The sequence below is a fragment of the Hippocampus comes genome, unplaced genomic scaffold, assembly GCF_001891065.2.
Source record: "Hippocampus comes isolate QL1 unplaced genomic scaffold, H_comes_QL1_v1.1 scaffold82, whole genome shotgun sequence".
Taxonomy (NCBI): Eukaryota; Metazoa; Chordata; class Actinopteri; order Syngnathiformes; family Syngnathidae; genus Hippocampus; species Hippocampus comes.
The window spans coordinates 4396412-4418510 of record NW_017805135.1 but is presented as its reverse complement, the minus strand read 5'-3'; the positions used below and the strand labels follow the sequence as shown (position 1 = coordinate 4418510).

The following is a 22099-nucleotide window of genomic DNA, read 5'->3' as shown; positions in this document are numbered from 1 at the left end:
TTCGCAGATGATATGTTCCAAGCCCCCCTGCCCCCACAATAAAAAAAAAATTACCGGTACTGTGAAGTAGAGGTTGACCAGTCCGGGATATAACCCATCTCTTGCCTAAAATCTGCTTGGATTGGCTCCATATAACCCTGATGAGGACCAACAAAGCTTTCACACTAATTAATGGCAATCAAAACTTCTACTTCATAAAAAAAATAATAAATCAATAAATAAATAAAGAATAAATTGTCGCTCTTGAGTCAGCTCTCATTGGATTTGCAACGCTCCAAACAGAGGACTCAATGTTTTTCCTCAAGCTGCTGTGAGGCTATGATTCACTCAACAATGTGAACAGCTGCCCTATCAGGAGCGCAGACGTTCCAGCTGCATTTCCTCCCATGACGAAACTTCAATGCGCTTCTCACAGCGACTCATCTTCCCCGCGAACGCCTCGACAACTTCTGGGAGCCGCTTCGAATAACATCTTACGTTTTCACAGATGACCATTTTTGACTAACGGTGTGTACTGCATGTGGAAAAGAAGAAATTTTACCAAGCACTCATGTTCTTTGCATATTTTTGATTCCCCTATTGATGCCAGTGAGTCCCCTTGACTCTTACAGCACAGCTTCACAAAATGAAAATAATTACCATCGACTTATTGACTTCACAAGAGCTAATTATGAAGATTAAGTTATTTAAGCACAACTCGTCTTAATTTCCTGAAGTCTTTTGGAAATGTACCGAAGGACCACCAATTACAGAGCAGATGTTTTCTTTTGGGGTTTTTTTTCCACACAAATTAAGAAAAAATGCAGTGCTCAAGTAACGCATACATTAGCTCGAAATTAAGAATGTTGATATTGAATTATTATTTCCTGATTAAGATGTTGAATTAGTCATTTATCTTGATTCTTTCACAGGAAATTTACTTTAAGCAGTTGAATGATTTTTTTATTAATTTATGATTGGGTGGAAAAAGATAAATTCAATTTGAAATTCATCATTCCCGTTCAAAATGTTGAAAGTGCACCAAAATTGACATATTTACACATTAAAGCACTTCAAGTTTCTTGCAGGTGACTGAAACATTTTGAGGGTCCTGGTCGAAATAAGTGTGCTCAGCACTCTTTATTCCTATCCGAAAAGAGGGACTGGATTTATACATACTCAACTATGACATAATTAAGAGTATTCAATTGTTTCCTTTTGCAACCTTAGATGTGTCTATTAAAACCGACTCTTGTCAGAGTGCTTCAAAAAGCCTCTTAGAGGGGAAATCAACCCCAAATATTTCTTGACAATAATACCCTCCATGCAGCCCTACGAGTCAAAACATGGCATGCAACCCCCTTTAGTGTATGTGTGTGGGAACCAGAACATAAGTGGACAGAGGGGAAGCTAAAGAATGAGAGTGCGTGGGGTGGGGGGTGGGTGGTATGGGATGGAGGTGGGGGAGTACCACTGCCCTCCTTCATACCTCCTGCTCTATGTACAGTGCTCATTCATCCCTGCCTGGCGTCAGCCAATCAGAGAGAGGCGGGGCCCCTCTTGGATGTGGGGCCTCCCAGAAGCACAGGGGCCTGCGCATGGCCATTACAAGCACCGAAAAGTCACACTATAACGAATTTAAACCTGATCGAGCTGATTATCCTGAAAGCCAAGCAAACCCAATGCATATGAAGTTGACAAACCAGGCGTTTCTCTACACAAGGAAAGTGGAAATAATGGGCGCAAACATAAGCAAAGATATATGAGCAGAGATTTCGAAAGGACTCACCCACCTCTCTCGTTCTTGTTGCTGCTCACCGAGGTGACATGCACGGACTTAATAATGCATCTGTGCATCTCGCACCGGAATGATAAATGAGGCTGCGGTGTGACATGTTGAATGTGCCACTCGGGAACATATAGCAGAGACGGATCAACATTTCCACTATTATTCACGGTCTCACATCTGCATGCGCGTGACCACCTCCAGCGGAGCTCCTCCTGTACAAATAACTCATTCCTAAGTCATTACTTTATATCAGGCCCTGTCGATGCTCGTTTAAGTGTCTTACTCCCCTGGAAAAAAGCAATTCCTTGCAGTCTTGTGTGTGTCTGTGCAAATGTCAGGGTAGTCGATGGCGAGCACATATGGTTCTTGCACTGTGTGAGAAATTCGATTGTGTGCTCGCTGAATCCTTGTTCAGATAGAACCGGGATAAGTTTGAAAGAGGCTACTATATTTCGATGAGCTCCTTGATGTGATATTTTTGTAGATCTTTTAACGTGTGTGTGTGGGGGTGGGGGGGTTGCGGAGATGTCATATAGTCTATTTTTAGATTTCAGTATCACTATGGCGTTCACGAGGCATTCACTGGCATTTTTGGAGGAATTGTTTCAAAATACAGGCACCAAGGCACAAAGACAGTAGAACAATTCCTACCTTGAGCCAGTTAAGAGTTCATATTGTTTGCTTTCAGAACCTCTGGCTGGACAAGCGCAATTCAAGCTGCAAAATTTGGGAATTTTCAAACTTTCCAAAGGAATTAACAAAAAAAATGAATGGGAATTGGCAGGAATCTATGGGAATAAACAGAAATAAAGCAGGCATTTAGTAAATTCAAATTTGCCGCTTAATAACGCACTTAAATGTGTGGGAGATGGGGGGAGGGGGGGGGACTCGATTTCATGCATATACAATAGGCAAAAGCTCCAGCTTAGAAGTCTTTAGATTGACGTGAACCATATTTTTTTTTTGTGTGCAGGCAGGAAGAGGCAAAATCAAACAAAAAGAATTGCGCCGGTACAAATATTGGTTTTCTTCCTTTGGCATTTAAACGAACGAGTCCAAGGAAACGGGAGTTCACGTTTGAGTTTAGGATGAGAACGACTTTAACAGGGCTCGAACTGAGCCAGGTGCTGTTCAGAATATTAAGACAACATCCCATCATGTTTTAATTGCAATTCGAGGCGAACTTCAAATGCCAAGTAGGGTTAGACAATTGTGGAAAAAGAATAATCATGATTATTTTGATTGAGACTGAAAGGATGATTAATAAAAAATAAGCTTAGTGATTATTTTTCTACTAAAACTCTACCACGTAAAACTTACAGTGGCCTCATGTCCATGCAACATAGCACGTTGAAGACGTTATTCTTGAGCTCTTTTTTTCTTTTTGTCAAGTACAAAATGAACTTATAAATAACATTCCTCCCACGTTCCAAAAACATGCATGTTAAGTTTACTGAGGACTTGAAATTGCCCATAAGTGTCACTGCATGTGTGCATTAATGGGTGCCCCCCTCTCGTCCTATGTCTGTTGGAACAGGCTCGAGTTCTTAGGACAAGTGCAAAAGAAAACGGGTAGCTGATGAATTCATTGGACTCATTTTGTACAACTCCTGACGGTGCCACTGCAATATGAGACACATATAAATCCAACATTAATTCCACAAATTAGATCACGTTAACACTCAGATATGCAGTGTCAGGGGAAACTGAACATTTCTCCGAAACAAGTTGAGCATTTTTTTTATTCCTGCTATCTATTCAGTAATGTCAACTGAGGTACGGATCAGATAGACCGGCGGGAGACGAAATCAGAAAAACGAAGCGTCTCCGAGGTGCCATGTGAGGATCGCAGCATGAGGGAGGCATTCTTCCAGTACGACCTCACTCAAACTCTATGAGAAGCACATAAAAGGTGACCTCAGTTCAACTAAGTATGACCACCACGACAGGCCTGAAAATAAGGACGTGAGTAAGACCCACTCTGGTGAAAAACTATTTATTTATTGAAACTTAATGCATCAAGGTAAGGCAATTGAGAAGAGATTTGTAATGTCAACCTGACTGCAGACAGAAGAGTAAAACAAAGGTAGAATTTTTAGGGCTAGTGTTTTAATTTGGGGGTTGGGAAATAAATGGATCCCCCCAAAAAATTGCATTCTAAGAGGGTACAAGTCACGCGGGACCTTTGCAAACCACATCTTGCTTTTCCCATTCTTTGGCTTTTTGTCAATCGTTATTTGAGAAGAATCCGTTCCGTGGAAAAGGGTTATGGGTTTAGATTACAATGAAACCAACAAAGTTGAATGTCTTTGAGGTTGTATAATCTGGAAATGAACCCACATTTGGGGGAAAATATGCCTTGTAAACTGCACAAGACTTTCAAGTTCTGGTTATTGGACTCTATTTTTAAAAAAGAATCAAATTAATTTGAGGCTTTGTCACTAACTAACCCTATGAGTTACAGTGTGTTTTAAATTGAAATACATGTCATTCACCCTACAAACAGTCATTACTGTTTTACTTAACTCGTGCAGGTTATGGTAGCGCCCTTTCAGGTGTTGCTGACCTTCAAAAATAATCACCGAGGAGACGACGTTTTGGCTGCCTGTGGTCAAGGAATGCTGGTGCTAAAATTTAAGCTAACATGAAGTAGTGTGCTTCTCTCAGTGGTCAATTGAGATCACTGCTGGGACAAATCAATTATCTGAGACAAATCAGAAGAGTTGATGCTAACAGAAGCTGATTGTTCGTGCTTGTTGCATTGTTGTCTATCTGTCTAGCTAGGTAGCTAGCTGGCTAGCTAGCTATCAAGGTAATGGCAGTGAATTTCAGTTTCAGATTCCACATGCACTGCCAAGCTCAAAACCTCTTTTTTTTTTTTTTTAACATCACACTTAATTCACTGAACCTCCCAGTGTTAGCGGTGTACTTTTTCCATGTTTGCACAGTTATACAGTTTCACCCCGGGAGAAATTCGGCAAAATTAGTTTTCAAATCAGAACAAATTGTGACTGCAAACTAGAACAAAAAAAAAAAAACAACATATTTTTGTCTTGTGATGATACAAAACAACAATATAATTTATTGTTGCATTTCATAATACGATTTGTCATTTTTATTATCATTATTTTTCTTTGCCAGTTTATTGAGGAAAATGATGTCTTATCAACCACAGTGCATCCCACCGGGCATCCACCAAGGAGATGCAAAATAAGCTTTGGACTGATGAAAAAAAAAATAAACACATCACTTTGCGATTCCTGTCATTGAAGAAATGTATACTCATAACAATTCATTTAAATTCTGGACTAATCTAAATTACTTTGTAGATGTAAGACTTATTTCCATGATGGGCTGAAAATGCACATGCAGAGAGGACTATAATAGCCATGAAAAAAAAAAAACACCAAAACAAACAACATATTCATGACACCAGCGCATTCAAATGAAAGTCAGCCGAAGGCACCTTTAAATAATAGACACTTTAATTTAGAATGGACTCTCAAGGGATGGGATCACCATGCATTGACAAATCACAGCTGATGCCCCCTCAGTTACAGAAAAGAATGCAGCCACACATGCTTTAGTAAACACACACACACATGCACGCACGCACGCACACGCACGCACACACACACACACACACACACACACACACACACACACACACACACACACACACACAAACCTAATTTACCACTGATGTGTAATGGACTATTCCTCAGGCACTTCTGTCCCACATGCCATGTCTGAGGAGGAATGGAGCATGTCTGACTCTTCCTTTTTGAGGATTATAAAATTGAGCTCTGTGAATTTGACTATGCAGATATTTTACTTAAGTGTGCGAATAATTTTGAACAGATGCAAATTCATTGATTCATTCATTTAATGATCAATGTACTGTTTTAAAAACATTTATGCGCAAATTATTCAGCTCAAGGAAAATGTTTTAATCATTTTTACTGGTGTGTTTTCCAAGTCGTCACCACACTGGAGTAACAAGCTTTTGTCGTGGCAACTATATATATATATATATATATATATATATATATATGAACAGCGAATAAATGAAATTCATGAAAATAAAAAGTTCAAGCCAAAGAAAGGAATACATTAAATAAAAAAGAAGTGAATGTATAATGTGCTGTTTATACATTACAGATGAATGCCTTGTGGTAATTTTTATTTGTATTCAATGTTTTATATTATACTATATTTATATGTTACTCGCTGATGGTGCAGTGGTGCATTCGCCGGACTTGTGTGTGGGCAGCGAGGGATCGGTTTCCCACTCTATGACGGTGTGGATGTGCGTGCGAATGGTCATTTGTCTCTACATGTGCCCTGCGACTGACTGGAAACCGGTTTAGGGTGCAGTCTGCCTTCTGCGCGAAGTCAGCTGGGATTGGCTCCAGCAATTCCCCGCGACCTTGTTCAGGATAAGCGGTGTTGAAAACGGATGGATGTTTACATTTGAATGAATTGAATACAAGAAAATGACAAACAGACATATTATTAAGCTATTTTTCATGAATATCTGTATAGTATGTGCTGATCCACATGCATACGCAAATGAACAAAGTGTACTATGACGGCTCGTTAATGAAAATACAAATGACACTCGTACTTTGGCCTGACAGTGGCTGGCTTTTCCTTTCAAACTATGCTGCTGGAGAACAACGCTTTAGCTTTGGCTCCACCCCAGCTCATCATGGTAACAAAATCCCATAGGCCCCATAGAACAGAGGGGAGGTCTGAGCAGTGTCGTGTTTGCATGAGACAGAACCTGGTCCCTCAAAACGAGTCATTTCAAAGAGTGTGCTACGAGTAGATTATAAGTATGTTGTAATTCTTTTTCATTTGAGTTTTTTGACCCCCCCCAAAAAAAAAATCAAAATTTTTTTTTTGGTGATAAAATATTTAGACATGAATTAAAAATAATATACAATCCTAGGTGTTGCTAAAGTCTAGACATGTGGGCAAGAAATGACATTTTCAACTAAATTTGATTAAATTGGAATATTAACAAAAAACATTTGTCATGTGATTTTCTGCAAACATAACCCCAAGGCTGAGGCGCGTTGCAAGATTCACACGATGCAGTCACTGCACATTGCCAGACCTGCAATAATGAAAATATCCACACATAAAATCCAGCCACCGGTGTCCCCATCTTCGATGATATTTAAGCAAGAAAGCGGACTTTGATCTGAGAATATTCCGCTTGCTGCAGCGTACGGAATAAATGTTTGACTCACTCCACTATCCCCTTTCCCTCCCACCGCCGCGCTTCACATTGCACAGGTTCACTTAAGCCGCAGGAATCCCGTATGGTCATTTTCCCTCCAAACGTTTTACGAACAAGCTGCCGGAGTTGACAAGGTCTGGCCTTGTGGACCATCGAGAAGAATAACAGTGTTTTTTTTTTTTTTTTTTAAACAGATACACCCCAACAATATCCGTGTATAATAGCATACATAACCCTTCCTTCCACAGCAGAGGTAGACTGTGATGCTGTGAAAGCAAGGTGGGATGAAAAAACAGCACATTAGCTGGGCAGTGATGTGGATAAGCTTGACCACAAGCTTGATACTTGTATGAAGGAAAATGACCACCGTTTTCAAAGATGACACATTCTGCATTTTTCCCCAGTGTTTTAATGAAAGGTATTTGATTTGATTATTTTATCAATTAAAACAATGGCACGAAAAACAGAGTTCAGAGAAATCATTCATTCAATTAAAGACTCTCCCATCCCATCAAAAATCAAATCACCAAAATCTCAGACTTCCTGTATCTTTTAGGAATGTGAGTTCTTTGGACTTTTTGGTGGGTCTACTCGTGATAGACATGCCATATATCATGTTACGAAGTAAAAGTAGTGCTGGAGGCTAGATTTTCAAAAGGTTCTAGCGAATTGCCTTTAAGGGACGCCTGGAAATGGACAAAATGACCCTAAACCACACACTTCAAACCTATAAGGTAGATTCCCTACTTTCTGTCTTTTGAGGCATGGGTTCCTGAGACATTTTTTTGAGGGTCCATATTTTATTTTGCGCCCAAGAAGACTGACCTCCAGAGCTGAATTTGTTAAAAAAAATAAAAATAAAAAAAACATGCTGTGTAAAAAAGTCATAATGGTGATTTATTTGGCCTTTGAATTCAAGCAACAAAGCGGGCACATAATAAATTTGTGTCAAGCAGTATCTGTCTATTCTGTGTGGACAGGATGCAGGGGTCGCGGTGAAGTGAGTAACAAGCCAGCCTAGAGATCCCCTCTGATGTCGGCGTGTCGGCCACATCACCCTGGCCTTGCGCGTTACGGCGCCCTCGTCAAACTCTACTGGGGACGGGGAGATTCATCAGGTGCTAAAATGGATTCTCAGCATGTTGTTTGACAGCAGGATGGCTGTCCTGGCTGGATAACAACTCTTCCTTTTTTTTTTTTTAAACAGATACACACCAACAATATCCGTGTATAATAGCATACATAACCCTTCCTTCCACAGCAGAGGTAGACTGTGATGCTGTGAAAGCAAGGTGGGATGAAAAAACAGCACATTAGCTGGGCAGTGATGTGGATAAGCTTGACCACAAGCTTGATACTTGTATTAAGGAAAATGACCACCGTTTTCAAAGATGACACATTCTGCATTTTTCCCCAGTGTTTTAATGAAAGGTATTTGATTTGATTATTTTATCAATTAAAACAATGGCACGAAAAACAGAGTTCAGAGAAATCATTCATTCAATTAAAGACTCTCCCATCCCATCAAAAATCAAATCACCAAAATCTCAGACTTCCTGTATCTTTTAGGAATGTGAGTTCTTTGGACTTTTTGGTGGGTCTACTCGTGATAGACATGCCATATATCATGTTACGAAGTAAAAGTAGTGCTGGAGGCTAGATTTTCAAAAGGTTCTAGCGAATTGCCTTTAAGGGACGCCTGGAAATGGACAAAATGACCCTAAACCACACACTTCAAACCTATAAGGTAGATTCCCTACTTTCTGTCTTTTGAGGCATGGGTTCCTGAGACATTTTTTTGAGGGTCCATATTTTATTTTGCGCCCAAGAAGACTGACCTCCAGAGCTGAATTTGTTAAAAAAAATAAAAATAAAAAAAACATGCTGTGTAAAAAAGTCATAATGGTGATTTATTTGGCCTTTGAATTCAAGCAACAAAGCGGGCACATAATAAATTTGTGTCAAGCAGTATCTGTCTATTCTGTGTGGACAGGATGCAGGGGTCGCGGTGAAGTGAGTAACAAGCCAGCCTAGAGATCCCCTCTGATGTCGGCGTGTCGGCCACATCACCCTGGCCTTGCGCGTTACGGCGCCCTCGTCAAACTCTACTGGGGACGGGGAGATTCATCAGGTGCTAAAATGGATTCTCAGCATGTTGTTTGACAGCAGGATGGCTGTCCTGGCTGGATAACAACTCTTCCTGCGTGATTGCGTTTTTATTTATGATACTCAGTCGGGGAGGGAAGAAAAGAAAAGTCACAATAACCCTGGATGAGTTGGTTCTGATTACTGTCTGTGTGCTGTGAATGTTGCAGTTTGAGCATCTTGAAAAGGCACTGGACACATAGTTTGTATCGGCCATAGTTTAGCACAACGCATTTGCAAACACTTCGTCTAAGAGAATTTTAAGCACCATGGAAAGCATGCTAACGATTGTCCAGGACTTTTCCAGGACAAACTAATTAAAATGCTGAGTTTTTTTTCCATACTCATAAACTCAAATTTTGGAGTTTCTAATCTAGTTTCATTAAGCATCGTAAAGTGTGTTAAACATTCCTAGCATGGGCCCACCCATAAAATATTTTCAAGAACTCATGGAGCCCCTAGAGCAATGACACTTTCCCGTTCAAAGGAACTCATTGTTGATGAATTTAATACGTTTAAATCTTACATACGAGTAAAGCAAAGCAAAATGTTTTGAAAAATAATGGTCACATAACAATGGGCCGCAAACAACGATTATTTTATTAATCGAATAATCTGTTGATTATTTTTGGATTAAATCAATTTCGATCTCTTATTTAAAAAAAAAAAAAAAAAAATGGAAAAACAATGCAGGTAACGTTTGCCGTTTATTTATGTGTGCGAGTTATTCCGAACATGATGGAAAAGAATCCCGCCAGCTTCATCAACCCGTGGAAGAGAGGGGGGGAAAAAAAAAGATGTTGACTGTCGAGCTGTTTAATGAGATGTGAACTTACAACTGTGGATTAAAGTCCTATTAACACGAGCGGGAAATTATATTTCTTTGGGAACATGACAGGAAGACACAACTGTTGCTGTGCTGCAGTTTCACTTAGTGGATGAAATGAGTCAGGTTTCTATTAACGACTGCGCTGGATGGAAGCCATGCATATGTATTGGTACCTTGAAGGTCAAACACAATCCATGACAGTTTCCCATTGCGATCAATTATATGTGACCTTTAGGAACTATTCAGGGCACGTTTTAAGGAACATTTTAAAAATATTAACTATCATACATGGACAAGCAGAAGTTAACCCCGATTAAATAATCCTAATAATCTGTGAAAAACGGATTGTACAGAACAATGAATTGACGTTGTTGTGGTCACTTTTCTAAGTTATTTGTATTTATTTAAGGGAAATTCACTTTTTTGTCTCTCTATTTATATTGCATGAATATAAATTTAGGTGGCACGGTGTTCGACGGGTGAGCATGTCGGCCTCACAGTGCACAGGTGCAGGGTTCTTTTCCGGCTCCGGCCTTCCTGTGTGAAATTTGCATGTTCTCCCCCGTGCCTGCGAGGTTTTTCTCCGGGTACAGTACTCCGGTTTCCTCCCACATTCCAAAAACATGCGTGGCATGTTAATGGAGCACTCTAAATTGTCCCGAGGTGTGATTGTGAGCATGAATGATTGTTTGTATAAGTGTGCCCTGCGATTAGCTGGCAACCAGTTCAGGGTGTCCCCCGCCTACTTCCCGAAGACAGCTGGGATAGGCTCCAGCACGCCCGTGACACTTGTGAGGTTAGGCGGATTAGAAAATGGATAGATAATATGAAATGACATTGTTTTTTACAATAGACTTCACCTTGGTGAAGACTCAAGGGGATCCCAATAAACTTGAACAGGAAAAATGAAGAAAAAAAAATCTTTACTTTAAAACAGCGTAGGTGAAATAAATATGAACTCACATGTTTAATAATAACTCTGACACAACATAACCACTAATGTAATGTAAAACAGTGTGAGTTTGGCATGATTTCAAATTGTAAAAATAAACAAATATTTTTTTAAAAAATATGTTAATATCACCTATGTGGATGATTTTAAGATTGAATGATACACAATATTGACTATTTTTACAAAGTATCACACTATTATAATTAGAAAAGAAATGTAAAGGATTTTTTTCATGAATTTTCAATTTGAAAATTACAAAAACAATTTCATGAGAAGCCACATTTTTTTTAGGAATGTTAAAGAACACTTTTTTAAAGTCCCATACAGTACAAGTACTCATTCTTTGAGTCCTCACCTAGACTGAGTCAGAATACCTCCAGGACTTTTGAAATCTAACATTGCATCTTTCATGAAAAAGTTGGTCGAATTCCAAATATCACAATTTTCAGGGCGCAGTTGAAACAAAGGTGCAGGGGGCAATTTCCTCCCTTTCATGTGCTCATAACGTGTTAAATGAAGTTGACATATTTCCCTGTGATCATTAGAACGGACAAAACAAGCTCTTTGTTTGTGGATCGAGCCGTGGCCCTTGCCCTCTAATTTGCCTCCGCCGGCTCCTCTTGCCGATTCATCTCTGTCCCAAAATCACCGCCCCCGAGTTCCCACACAAAACCCGCCGCCTGCAATTCGTTCAAGCGCCCGTTTCTCAACCCCACAAAAATGTGCACACGAGACAAAAGTATGATCTGCTCATTTGATCTGTACAGTGAAGAAATGTGGTTTTGGATTTGAAGCTTTATTTCCTCTATTTAATCACGTGGATTTGTGCCGACACTGCATTTCATGGCAATAAAGTGTGAGTGCACAAACATTTCCAGCCCAAGCCTCCCGAAACTTTACCTGTTTTCAGAGGTCGGTGCCATGTCGTGAAAATGGCCCACTTCTCACAACACCTGCTATGGTGCGGCTTTCGTTACCAAAACAACTGAGGCACGAGCAAGGTGGTTGAACGGAGAAAACGGTTTCTGTTTTGGGGCAAAACAGAGCCCGGGATGTGTGGTGGAAAATGCGAGCTTCCATAAAGACAATAAAAGTATTTTTACTTGGCTACATTTCATATGCTACGCATACTTATGCATGTCAATTATTGTGCGCATCGGTGTACATTGTGCATGCGGTGGACCCAAAAACAATTCCACTGAAGTATCCACAGAGGTCTGCCTCAATGATGTTCATAATCACTCGAGAGTATCTACTGCCATGTTTGGCTTTTTATGCATCACATAAATACCTCCAAATACTTGCTGAATCCTGTTTAAGAACTGGTGGGACACTGCTTCAAAAGAACCGCCTCCTGTTTAGGGTTCTCCTCTACCTCAACCGTCAAATTGTAACTAGGATCACCCTAGTGTGGCCTTGAAGATTTCTAACTGCGTGATACAGGCAAGGATGAGACGTTTCCTTGACCGCCAACTGGGAAAACTAATGTCAGCCAAGGGTGTCTCCAGAGATAGACTGCAGCTTCCCTGACACCCTCAACAGGAACTGTGTTAACAGTGGACCTCCACTATTGACGGGGGACGGGGACTGGGCCGGTCTGCAAATAATTGACGCGTTTCCCCTACATAGGCTTTACTCAGGTTTGTTCCAGCTAGGGGAACCTCACTCCATTTAATTTCCACGAGTCTCTGATTATTAATGGCTGATATTGCGACTTCCATCCCGGCATCGCTCATTATTTTGGGTCTATATGGCGGCATGTCAGATTTCAAGTTTAACTGGCAACAATCCGCATTCCTACAACTTCCATGAAATAGCGCTGGTGGTAGCTAATTTACATCCTGTGTTAGCATTATGTATATACGTATTAGGGGTGCGCTGATGCATCGTCTGGGATCCGCATCGATGGCGATTTCCTTATTTTTGGGGGCTCGCTGATCGGCTGATCCCGTAAAATCAAACCGATCCTCACTCATCTCCCTTCTGCAGAGGTATGAAAAACTGAGCCGCCGTCCTCTTCTGCTGTGAGATGACTGCTGAGTGAGGCTTCTAATTTGTTTTGGAGAGAGCAACTTAATTAGCAGTTAAAGCAACCCGTTTGCGTTGTTTGTCTGTTTGTGTGTACGTGTGTTCGTCCTGCCTCCCACAGTGGCGGGCAAGTTGACTGACAGTTCCGGGAACGAAGCAGCCCGACTGAATGTTGATGACTTATGAAAAGAAACACGCACGTCAATAATGATTTATGAAGTCCGTTTTTTGTATCGAACGATAAGTCGATGACACGCCTAATGTTAAGGCAGCAAATTCATCGGGCCGGTCCTGAATCCTACGTCGCAATAAAAGCCGGGATGCAATTACACAACATAACCCTGAAGGTCATATTGATGATATTCCCCATGATGAAAAAAAAAATGCTTTCCTCTAAGACTTGCCAGTTAGGTAAACTAGTTCACCTCCAATTCATGATTCACTGTAGCACTTCCATCAGACATGGCACTAATGAAAGCAACCTGTCACGTTGGTCCAACAAATGTGCTCAGAGGCGAGAACAGCAAGGTCTTTGGCAAAGTCCTTGAACAGGAGAAAGAGAGACAGAGTGACGATGACGAGACTGCTCATTAAGAAAGACGGCTGGAGTGTCAACCGTCATCAAACCAGGTCAGTCGACCGTATTTCTGCTCGCATCAGGGATTAACTTTATGTTTGAAGCTTTTCTTTGGCTTTTAGTGAATGTTTTCCGGGACAGTGTTCCCACAGTAATTTGTTGTGCAAAGGGAGCGAGTCCAGCCTGAAGGAGTAAAAATGTGTGAAAATGGTCAACCCTCTCCCAACAAAACAAAAGTCCTGATCCTCCATGTAAAGTGTTTGGGAGAAAACCTAAACATGACCAGTGTCTTCACGTCGATGAATACCATTAATTATTACTATAGACTGATTAAAGAATAATTTGAGCAAATGTGTTATTCAGAAGTATTGGAAGCCCTTCCGTACCCAAGAAGTAGTCTCCGTTGGTCGCTGACCCCCGCTGGGCAGTATAATTGATCCGTATAGGACATTCTGTGTTGAAGACGACCAAAACGAACCAAGTTGAGGTCCAACTAGCAGTGATATCTTTCTGACAAGACATCATCCATAAATCCTTCATCGGTGACATGCGTGCAACATTCCCTTCGAACAAACCTCAGCACTGACAGAAGCATCGTGGACAAGTTCAAGTGGGTTTGTTTTACCTTCTATAAATAAAATGGCTATTCTGTAGCCACTTCAACACCAGCGACACCATTGCTCAACTTTCAATCGCAACTCGCATTAGTCCCGACCCCTGCAAGACTGCCATTTTGCACCGAAGTTCTTTGTTTTGTACAACCGTCTGCTCACCCACTCGTCGCCCGTGTGGGCAGACTTTTCCTGCGCATGGTTCGCCACTCACAACTGCCGCTGCCACGTCTCTCAATGTCAGCCCTCTGAGAACTCTTACAAAAGACCAACCCGCATATATACTCGCATGAGACGCTGCACCATCCCCCCCCCCCCCCTGTTTCTCGCCGACACACACACACACACCTTACCGACTGACACTTCCAGTATGTGCTGCTTATGAAAGCCTGAAAACAAACTGCTTTGCATCATAATAAACTGGCCAAGCAACCAACTTATTCAACATTTCAGCTCGGCATAATGGGAACAACAAAAGTTAGTTTCGGTCCCTAAAGATACCATCTCTACGAATGCACCGTGTAGGACTATAGATTGCGCTATTTGTAGGTTTGTTTCTGTCTCAGTATACTGTAGACCGGCGTAGGACCCTCAATAGGTCGCTTGCACGCAGCTCAGAGCAAAGCATTCTGGGAGGTCTTTTTTTTCCGACCGCAGCCATTTTGCTTGGTTACCCACGCGATACACACACCCGCATACACTTGTTAACAGCGATCATCAACTTGTTTCATGATGGCATTTTCCAAGTATTTTGCCAGCTGATCTCCAACCGCGATATCCGCAGAAAGTTACTCTGTATGGAGGAATCATCCCATACATGGGCCAAGAAGAACCATGTTTTGCGATCAAATCGACTTGACTATTAGTCAAGTCGAATGCGATCCACCCAAGATATTGAGCGAAAAAAAATAGAAAGCGGAAGTGATGTCACGTGCATGTGACCTCTTGGTGGGCCCAGGCTGCATCCTACTTATGACCCTTTCCAAGATCCGATGAGATTGGTTATTCTCAGAGTAGTAGTATGACCATCAGCCAGACTGCCTTATGCCAAAACCCTTTACTGCGTATGTGAGGCTGGTGGTGCACGAGGTGAGCGCCTGCCATACAGCGCCCAAATTGAAAAGTACTACGCGCTTTGGTTGGGTCATCACCCGTTTCCCACGGCTTGTCTCCATGCCAACGATACACAGACAGCCTCTTACTGGGTTATTGAGTTCACTGCTCTAAGTACAATTATCAACTTTCACTGACACGCGCTATGACAGCTGTGGGAACTTAAATTACACGAAAATTGTACATTCTAAATTTGCGCTTAAAAGAAATGTGGACTGTTGAAATGGGGAATTCAAAGCACGGATGAAATAATTTGCATTACCTCCAACCAATACTAGACCAGTGTACTTGATATGCCAGGACACAACAGCTCGGCTGAAGATTTCTAATGTGAGAAGACATTTCCTCAAAGATGCAGAGGAAAGAACAACAAATACAAATGGACTGAAACTGTCACCTCAATCTGCTAGCATGATTCGGATCATATCTCTGACACGGCAACAAAAAGCAAAGCAACAAAGCAAAAGCCTTCTCAGATACAGCAATTTAAAAAAAATGCATGACTGAAGTGACTGAGACGATGTTTGATGCCACTAACTGCGTTCTAGCATATTACTGGTGACTCCAGACGGAGAGCCCAGATTTGGTTTGAGTGTTCCGCCTGACACCAGCGAGATACTAAGAAACAGTAGAAGTGGCATGGCATGGCTCAGGTGGTAAAGTGGCCTTCTCCCACTCTGAAGGGTGTGTGTTTGTTCCTCAACCATTGATTGGCATGCCAACACTATGCAAGTAAAATTAACTCCAAAACTCTCCTTGGAAAAACTTACTTAGAATGTCTAAGTGAAAAATACCTAACTTTTTTTTCAGTGTATTAAATGATCTGTACTTATACCTAAGGACAGAGTATGAGTACTTGTGCCACCTCTGCTGTAACGTACTATAACTACTGTACTTCAAATTACCTTAGCTAGTCTTACCAAAACAACATAAAAAAGATGACAAACATGATACACTATTATAAAGCAAAATTTTTAAAAAAAGTATTGTATAGCACTGACAGTAAAATTTCATTTTTACTTTAGTACTTAGGTACAGTTTATTTTAGTCTGGAATTTTTCACTTGTACTGTACAAACAAACAAACAAAGATAGATCATCCATCCATCCACACGGCAAAGTCCAATTTGCCACACGATTGTATTCCAAAATATAAGATCCTAGTTACTGAATCCATTGAACACAACCAAAAACTTGCCAACCAATTCCTGTTTGGAAGCTCACTGCTGCTCTTTTTTTTTTTTTTGCAAGCAAGCAATGTGTTGCAACTCCTGTACGGGACACACACCAGATGCAAGCGCTTCACCAAACAGCACAATATGGGGGAGTACTGTCCAGTATCGGGAGTATTGTCCTGCACGGTGCAAGGTGCACATGAGCCCAGAGCCCACCGACCCCCCAATCTCACTCCGAAAACTCACACTTTGAAAATGGTTAAGAGTAAAAGCATGCGTATGGATGGAAATGTTGTCTTTACCTTGCTTGGATGGAGCGCAAAAGAGCAAAAGCACACAGATGAGCCAAGGGGTGCGCTCCACCGCCATGTACAGCCTTTTGGTGGGGAGGGGGGTCCACCAGTCGGGTAGCGTGGGTCTCCTCGTCCGTGTCTACACGCCAGGCTAGACCGTCACAGCCACATGCCATGCATTTTCTTTTTGCCCACGGGTGGTCAGCCTGCTATTGTCTGCGCGGGTGTTTTTTTTTCGGGGTGGGGGGGGCAAAATCTCTCACCCCACGCTAAAGCCCCCCAACCCGCCACCCTACTCCCACGCTTTTCTAGTAGTCCCAAAAACAACAATAACAGCAGCGCGGGTGCAAGAGCCGTCGTGTCCCTCGGCGAGTCAACGCCATGTTACGAGCAATGTGGAAGAGTGGCGGTGGTGGTGTGTGGCTCTGCTTGCTGCTACACACACACACACACACACACACACACACACACACACACACACACACACACACACACACACAAACACGCATGGGGGGCGTGCTCGCTGCCAGACACTGACTTACTGGCTGGATGAAGGTCCACTGGAGCAAGGCGCACACAATAATAATAATAATAATAATAATAATAATACCCTTTCCAGCACTTTAAATTCACTCAACATCTTCAACAGCATTTTACCAGTTGAAAAACATCTCAAGCAGCAAGAGTTGCATGTTCCATGAAGACCGGGAGAAACTTAACCATGCTTTTATCTCCAGTAGACTTCATTATTGTAGCAGTCTTCTTACTGGACTACCTCAAAAGAGTGACAGCTGGTGCTCATTCAGAACGCTGCAGCTCGGATTCGGTCAAGAACAAAGAGATCAGAACATATTACTCCACTCCGAAAGGCTTTACACTGGCTCCCAATTAGCTGTAGAACAAATTTTAAAATTCTGCTGCTGGTCTGTAAATCACTGAATGGTTTGAGTCCTGAATACATTAAAGAAACGCTGATTGAATATAAAGCCAGTAGGACTCTGAGATCTGCAGACTTGGGTCAGTTAACGACTGAGTTGGTGCACCCCTATGTGCATTCATGGCCAAAAAAAAGATTCTTGGTGCCTTTTCCACCAGCCCTTTCAACTTCTTCACAGATTTGGCGCACCCCCTCCGACCAACAAACACGCTCAAAACAGCAAACTTCTCCCAAACATTTTAAGCCACTCACTTCGTCAACATCCCGACGGACTTCTTCACCACACATACCCGAAAAATACTGCGCATGCTTTTTCCTGTGTTTTCGAAACATTTTGGATCACAACCCTTCCATGTCCCAAGAGAGTTGGTGCACCCCTTCTTACCTAGAAACACACACATGAAGTTGCTGAATGCTCTCCTCCCTGCACAGACACTCAAAAAAGGGTAGAGTTGGCGTCCCCCCCCCCATACTCAACCTAAAAAAAATTGCATTTCCCCAACTTTTTAAGCAAACCACCCCCTTTACCGGCCAACAGATTTTGCGCACCCCCTCACACATCCTAAAACATGAACACATAAACTTTAAACCTCACTTTTTCAACATTTCAACAGTTAGTGTGCACCCTCTCTCCAAACACACCTGAAGAATCTCTTAGCCTAGCCATACACCACCTTCCAAATCCCAGCAGGGATGGTGCACCCCTCTGTCCACATACTCCCAAAAAAGGTATTTCCCAACCTTTGTCGAATATTTATGCCATGTACTTGTTTCACCATCTAGACAGAAATGGCGTACCCCGTCACTCCACCCACACAACCTGTAACCCTCACTTCTATTTGAATTTCTGCTCTCCAAGTACGCACTGACGCCGATTACATGTTTTTCCTCTCCTCCTATTAATTCTTCCAAAATCAATTTATCAGTTCAGATCATTGTTGCTAGTGAGGCACATTTAAGCAGGGCTGAATGATCAAATAAAAAACAACAGAAATGGGACACGGGCTCTTTCTTCTTCTTTTTAACAAGAAAGGGCAGAAGGAGGAAGAGGAGGGGCGGGGAGCCCGGTGGTGTGCATCCTAATCAATCAGTCGCTGAGTGCTGAGGGCTTCACTGACTCGTGCATGCAAACACATCGCAGGCAGCCAGCTGGAGCGCTGCCTGCCTGTCTTCTTCCACACAAAGACAGCCTCCTCGAGGAAACAAAGTGATGAACGGCCAACGTAAGCGTACAGTACCACTGCTGCTGTCTGATTCCAAGCAGACAAAATAGCCTCGAATGCAGCATGCATAGTCAAGGCAGTACAAAGCACATTTGTGTGGCAAATCCCCATGCTCGTCTATTAACTGTAAGCACACACAATGATTAAAGGCTTTAATGGAGGCCCTCCCTTTAGTAATATAGCACGCATCTCCTCATGCTGATGTGAGATTGATTCGGTCTGATCAAATGAAATGGGATGCATGCATTTCCCAAGTGTCTTATGAAAGCAAACGTGAATTATTATGGCATGGCTGTGTCCCGTGTGACTGTGGGTCAAGCTCTAATTTCCGCTGTGGTCTCTTTTTTTGTTTTTCTTTCAAAGGGGAGTCAATAGCTTTGTTCGCCTTGTGTCTTGAAGCGGCAATGTTGGAGTGGCGCATATCACATCACGTGATAATGTATAAAAAGCAGCACAAGTGCATTGTGCAGGCCACACACAACCGTCAACGTCCCAAAATGGTGCCGGATCCCTTCTTCTTGCACACCCCTTTCAAAAGAGTGAAAGCCACTCACACCATCTTCTACACAGAGTTGGCACACCACCTTTCTCCCCAGCTCTCACAGTCAAAACGGGTGTGCTTCAGAAATGTTTGAAGCAATATTCCCGTTCAACATCCTGAAAATGTTTGCACAGTTAACTCTTCATTTCACACATCCCCAAAAATGGTGCAATGGTTCACAGTATCCCCCCCACCCTCTCATTTGCGGTTCCATGTTTGTAGTCCTGTTTCACAATGTCTACATTTTTTTTTTTTGTCTGGTTAATAACTCTATTTTGGTCTAATTCTTGTCTATTTTGGGTATAATTCCACTGTTAGCAAATAAATGGCGGCTCACTATTTAGAATGAGATGTGTGCATTTGAAAGAACAACAAATACAGGAAGCATTCCAACACAGTCTAGTTTATGTTGAAAATTATTGAGCGACAATCTCTGTAATCCTGCTTTTTACACCTACAGTGTGTGACCAATGAAAATGTGTTGACAATGACTGGAAATTCTGACAGAATTGCGAGACCACCTTTGGACCTACACCTCTGACTGTCAATCTGTCCTTGGACTGCTGCTAACTTGAAGATCCTTTTAAAATCCAGAGGATTCTTGACACAAAGACTAACTTTCACTCGGACCACTTTGGCAAGTGTTTCTGCAAAGAAACATCAGCTGGTTTCACCTTCTGAACCGAATTTTGACTCCGCTGTCATTCAAATAGCATACAATTGGTTTCTTGCTGTGACTCGGACCTCTAATGATAAATAGAGCCAGTGTGGACTTCAGAGACTCCATGCGGCCATGACATGACACATTTGGACGAACACGCTGGCTTAATTGTGATGTCTGCGGATCTCACAGAGACCAATTAGCAGAGTAAACTTTATTCAAAACACATGAGAGGTTTTTAGTGGCTCCTCTTGGCAGTTTAAAAGCGGCGAGGTGAGTGTCTTTAATGCGAGCCAGAAATCGTGCATTGATGCTTTTTTAGAGCTGCGAAGTAATACCTGAGCTTGTTTTCCTGTGCTATTATCCCTAAATTGGAAAAGCATACTGCAACGACACTCACTCCTCACAGAATGTTCTTTAGTTAAGTAGTCATGCCTGAAGTTAACTAGCTGCTTATTATGCGCGCTAATGTATATTTCCACTTAGCATGGCAGTACAGTACAGCACAGTGCAATAGAATCAGTATGTAAACATGTATTTAAAGACATATGGTCCAGTAAAAAAATATATATTTATTAGGGAAAAGGTGTACCTACTATCAAATTAAATACTATAATAAATACAAACATACATAAAAAACATTGTGAAATAATGTGATAATTGTTGCCACAAATTCAAATCTATGAAAATATCAGACAGACATTACGTTAACATAACATGCGACAGAAAAACGACAAGAAAAACAGAAACATGATTTTATAAAATACTTTAAAAATGTGGACACAATTATAAGTAAATATTTTTATAAAATGACTTTGGAGACTTACTGTAATAAAAGCCTTGAAGCCTTACCAACTAATAAATTGCATTCTATGCAGTTGAATTAGTAAACACCCCCAACAAGAATGTAAATAGAAAGCTCTTTCTTATCAGCATGGATTTCCTTTTCCCACGTTACTAAAACGAGCGTGTTGCTGTCTTTGAAGAAGATTCTCAATTGTCCGTAGGTGTGAATGTGAATGTGAATGGCTGCTTGTCTGTATGTGCTCTGCAATTGCCCAGCAACCAATCCAGGGTGTACCCCACCTCTGGCCTACAGTCAGCTGGGATACGATCCAGCTCACACTTTGCTCTAATGAGAATAAGCAGAATAGAAAAGCAATGCATGGATGAATAGTAATAACGGACAATAATTATTCCTCACTGGTTAAAATTGACCTCAGTGAGGAAACAACTGTAAGATGTCCATATTTGAATATGGAAATGTGTTATTTCACCTTCTTTCACTGAAGCTGCGCAGTTGAACCCCCCCCCCCACACACACACACACACACACACACACACAGATAGCACGCCTGGTCCAGAGGAAAGATGTCTCCATAGCGACTGAGACAATGCTGGGACACATAGACTCATAGGCGGGGTCAATTTGGCATGTTTGGAGCATGTTTGTGTGCAGAAAAGGTGACAGCACAGCCAGCCTTTTTGAAAAAAAAGTCTCATAAGTGTCTTTCGTAAATTATACATGCTTATGGAATGGTTAGTAACTATGCAGTGAAAATGGTTCTGATGCTTATAACTATGAATAATTTAATGAGGTGCAGCCTAACAACTACATGTAGCCAACATATTACATATGTAGATAAAGAACACAGACTTTTGTAGTAGATGATGCTCACTGGAATCCACTATTGCCATCTATTTTTTTTGCTGCTGTTAAAAAAAATAAAAATGAAAAAACAGATCCAAAGCATGATTCTGCCCCTAAGCTTCACTGAAGGAATGGTGTTCCTTTGCCAAACAGCAGTGCTGTGTTTTGGATTTATGGCCAAAAAGTTCAACCTTGGTTTTATCGGACCACAACACATTTTCCCGCTGTGTTACTGCGGCTTCGATGTTTTTCTTTGTCTCACCACCTTACCCCATAGACCAGATTTAATGCCTTTGAAATTCGTTTTGTATCTTTTCCCTGGCTGGTTGAATAATCAAATCGCTCGGC

At 41.6% G+C, this 22099-nt stretch overlaps 1 protein-coding gene across 3 annotated transcripts in view; it reads right to left on the bottom strand.

Moving 5' to 3' along the window:
• The window catches only part of igdcc4 (immunoglobulin superfamily, DCC subclass, member 4), a 52069-nt gene extending 34910 nt beyond the window's left edge, over positions 1–17159 (bottom strand). For all 3 annotated transcript variants that reach the window (XR_002167870.1, XM_019866541.1, XM_019866542.1), the window contains exon 1: positions 16748–17159. Coding sequence is in view for 2 of the 3 variants with exons in the window: in XM_019866541.1 (XP_019722100.1) it covers positions 16748–16814 (67 nt within the window). In the remaining variant the exon portion in view is untranslated. The remainder of the gene's footprint in view (positions 1–16747) is intronic.
• Positions 17160–22099: the final 4940 nt, after the last annotated feature.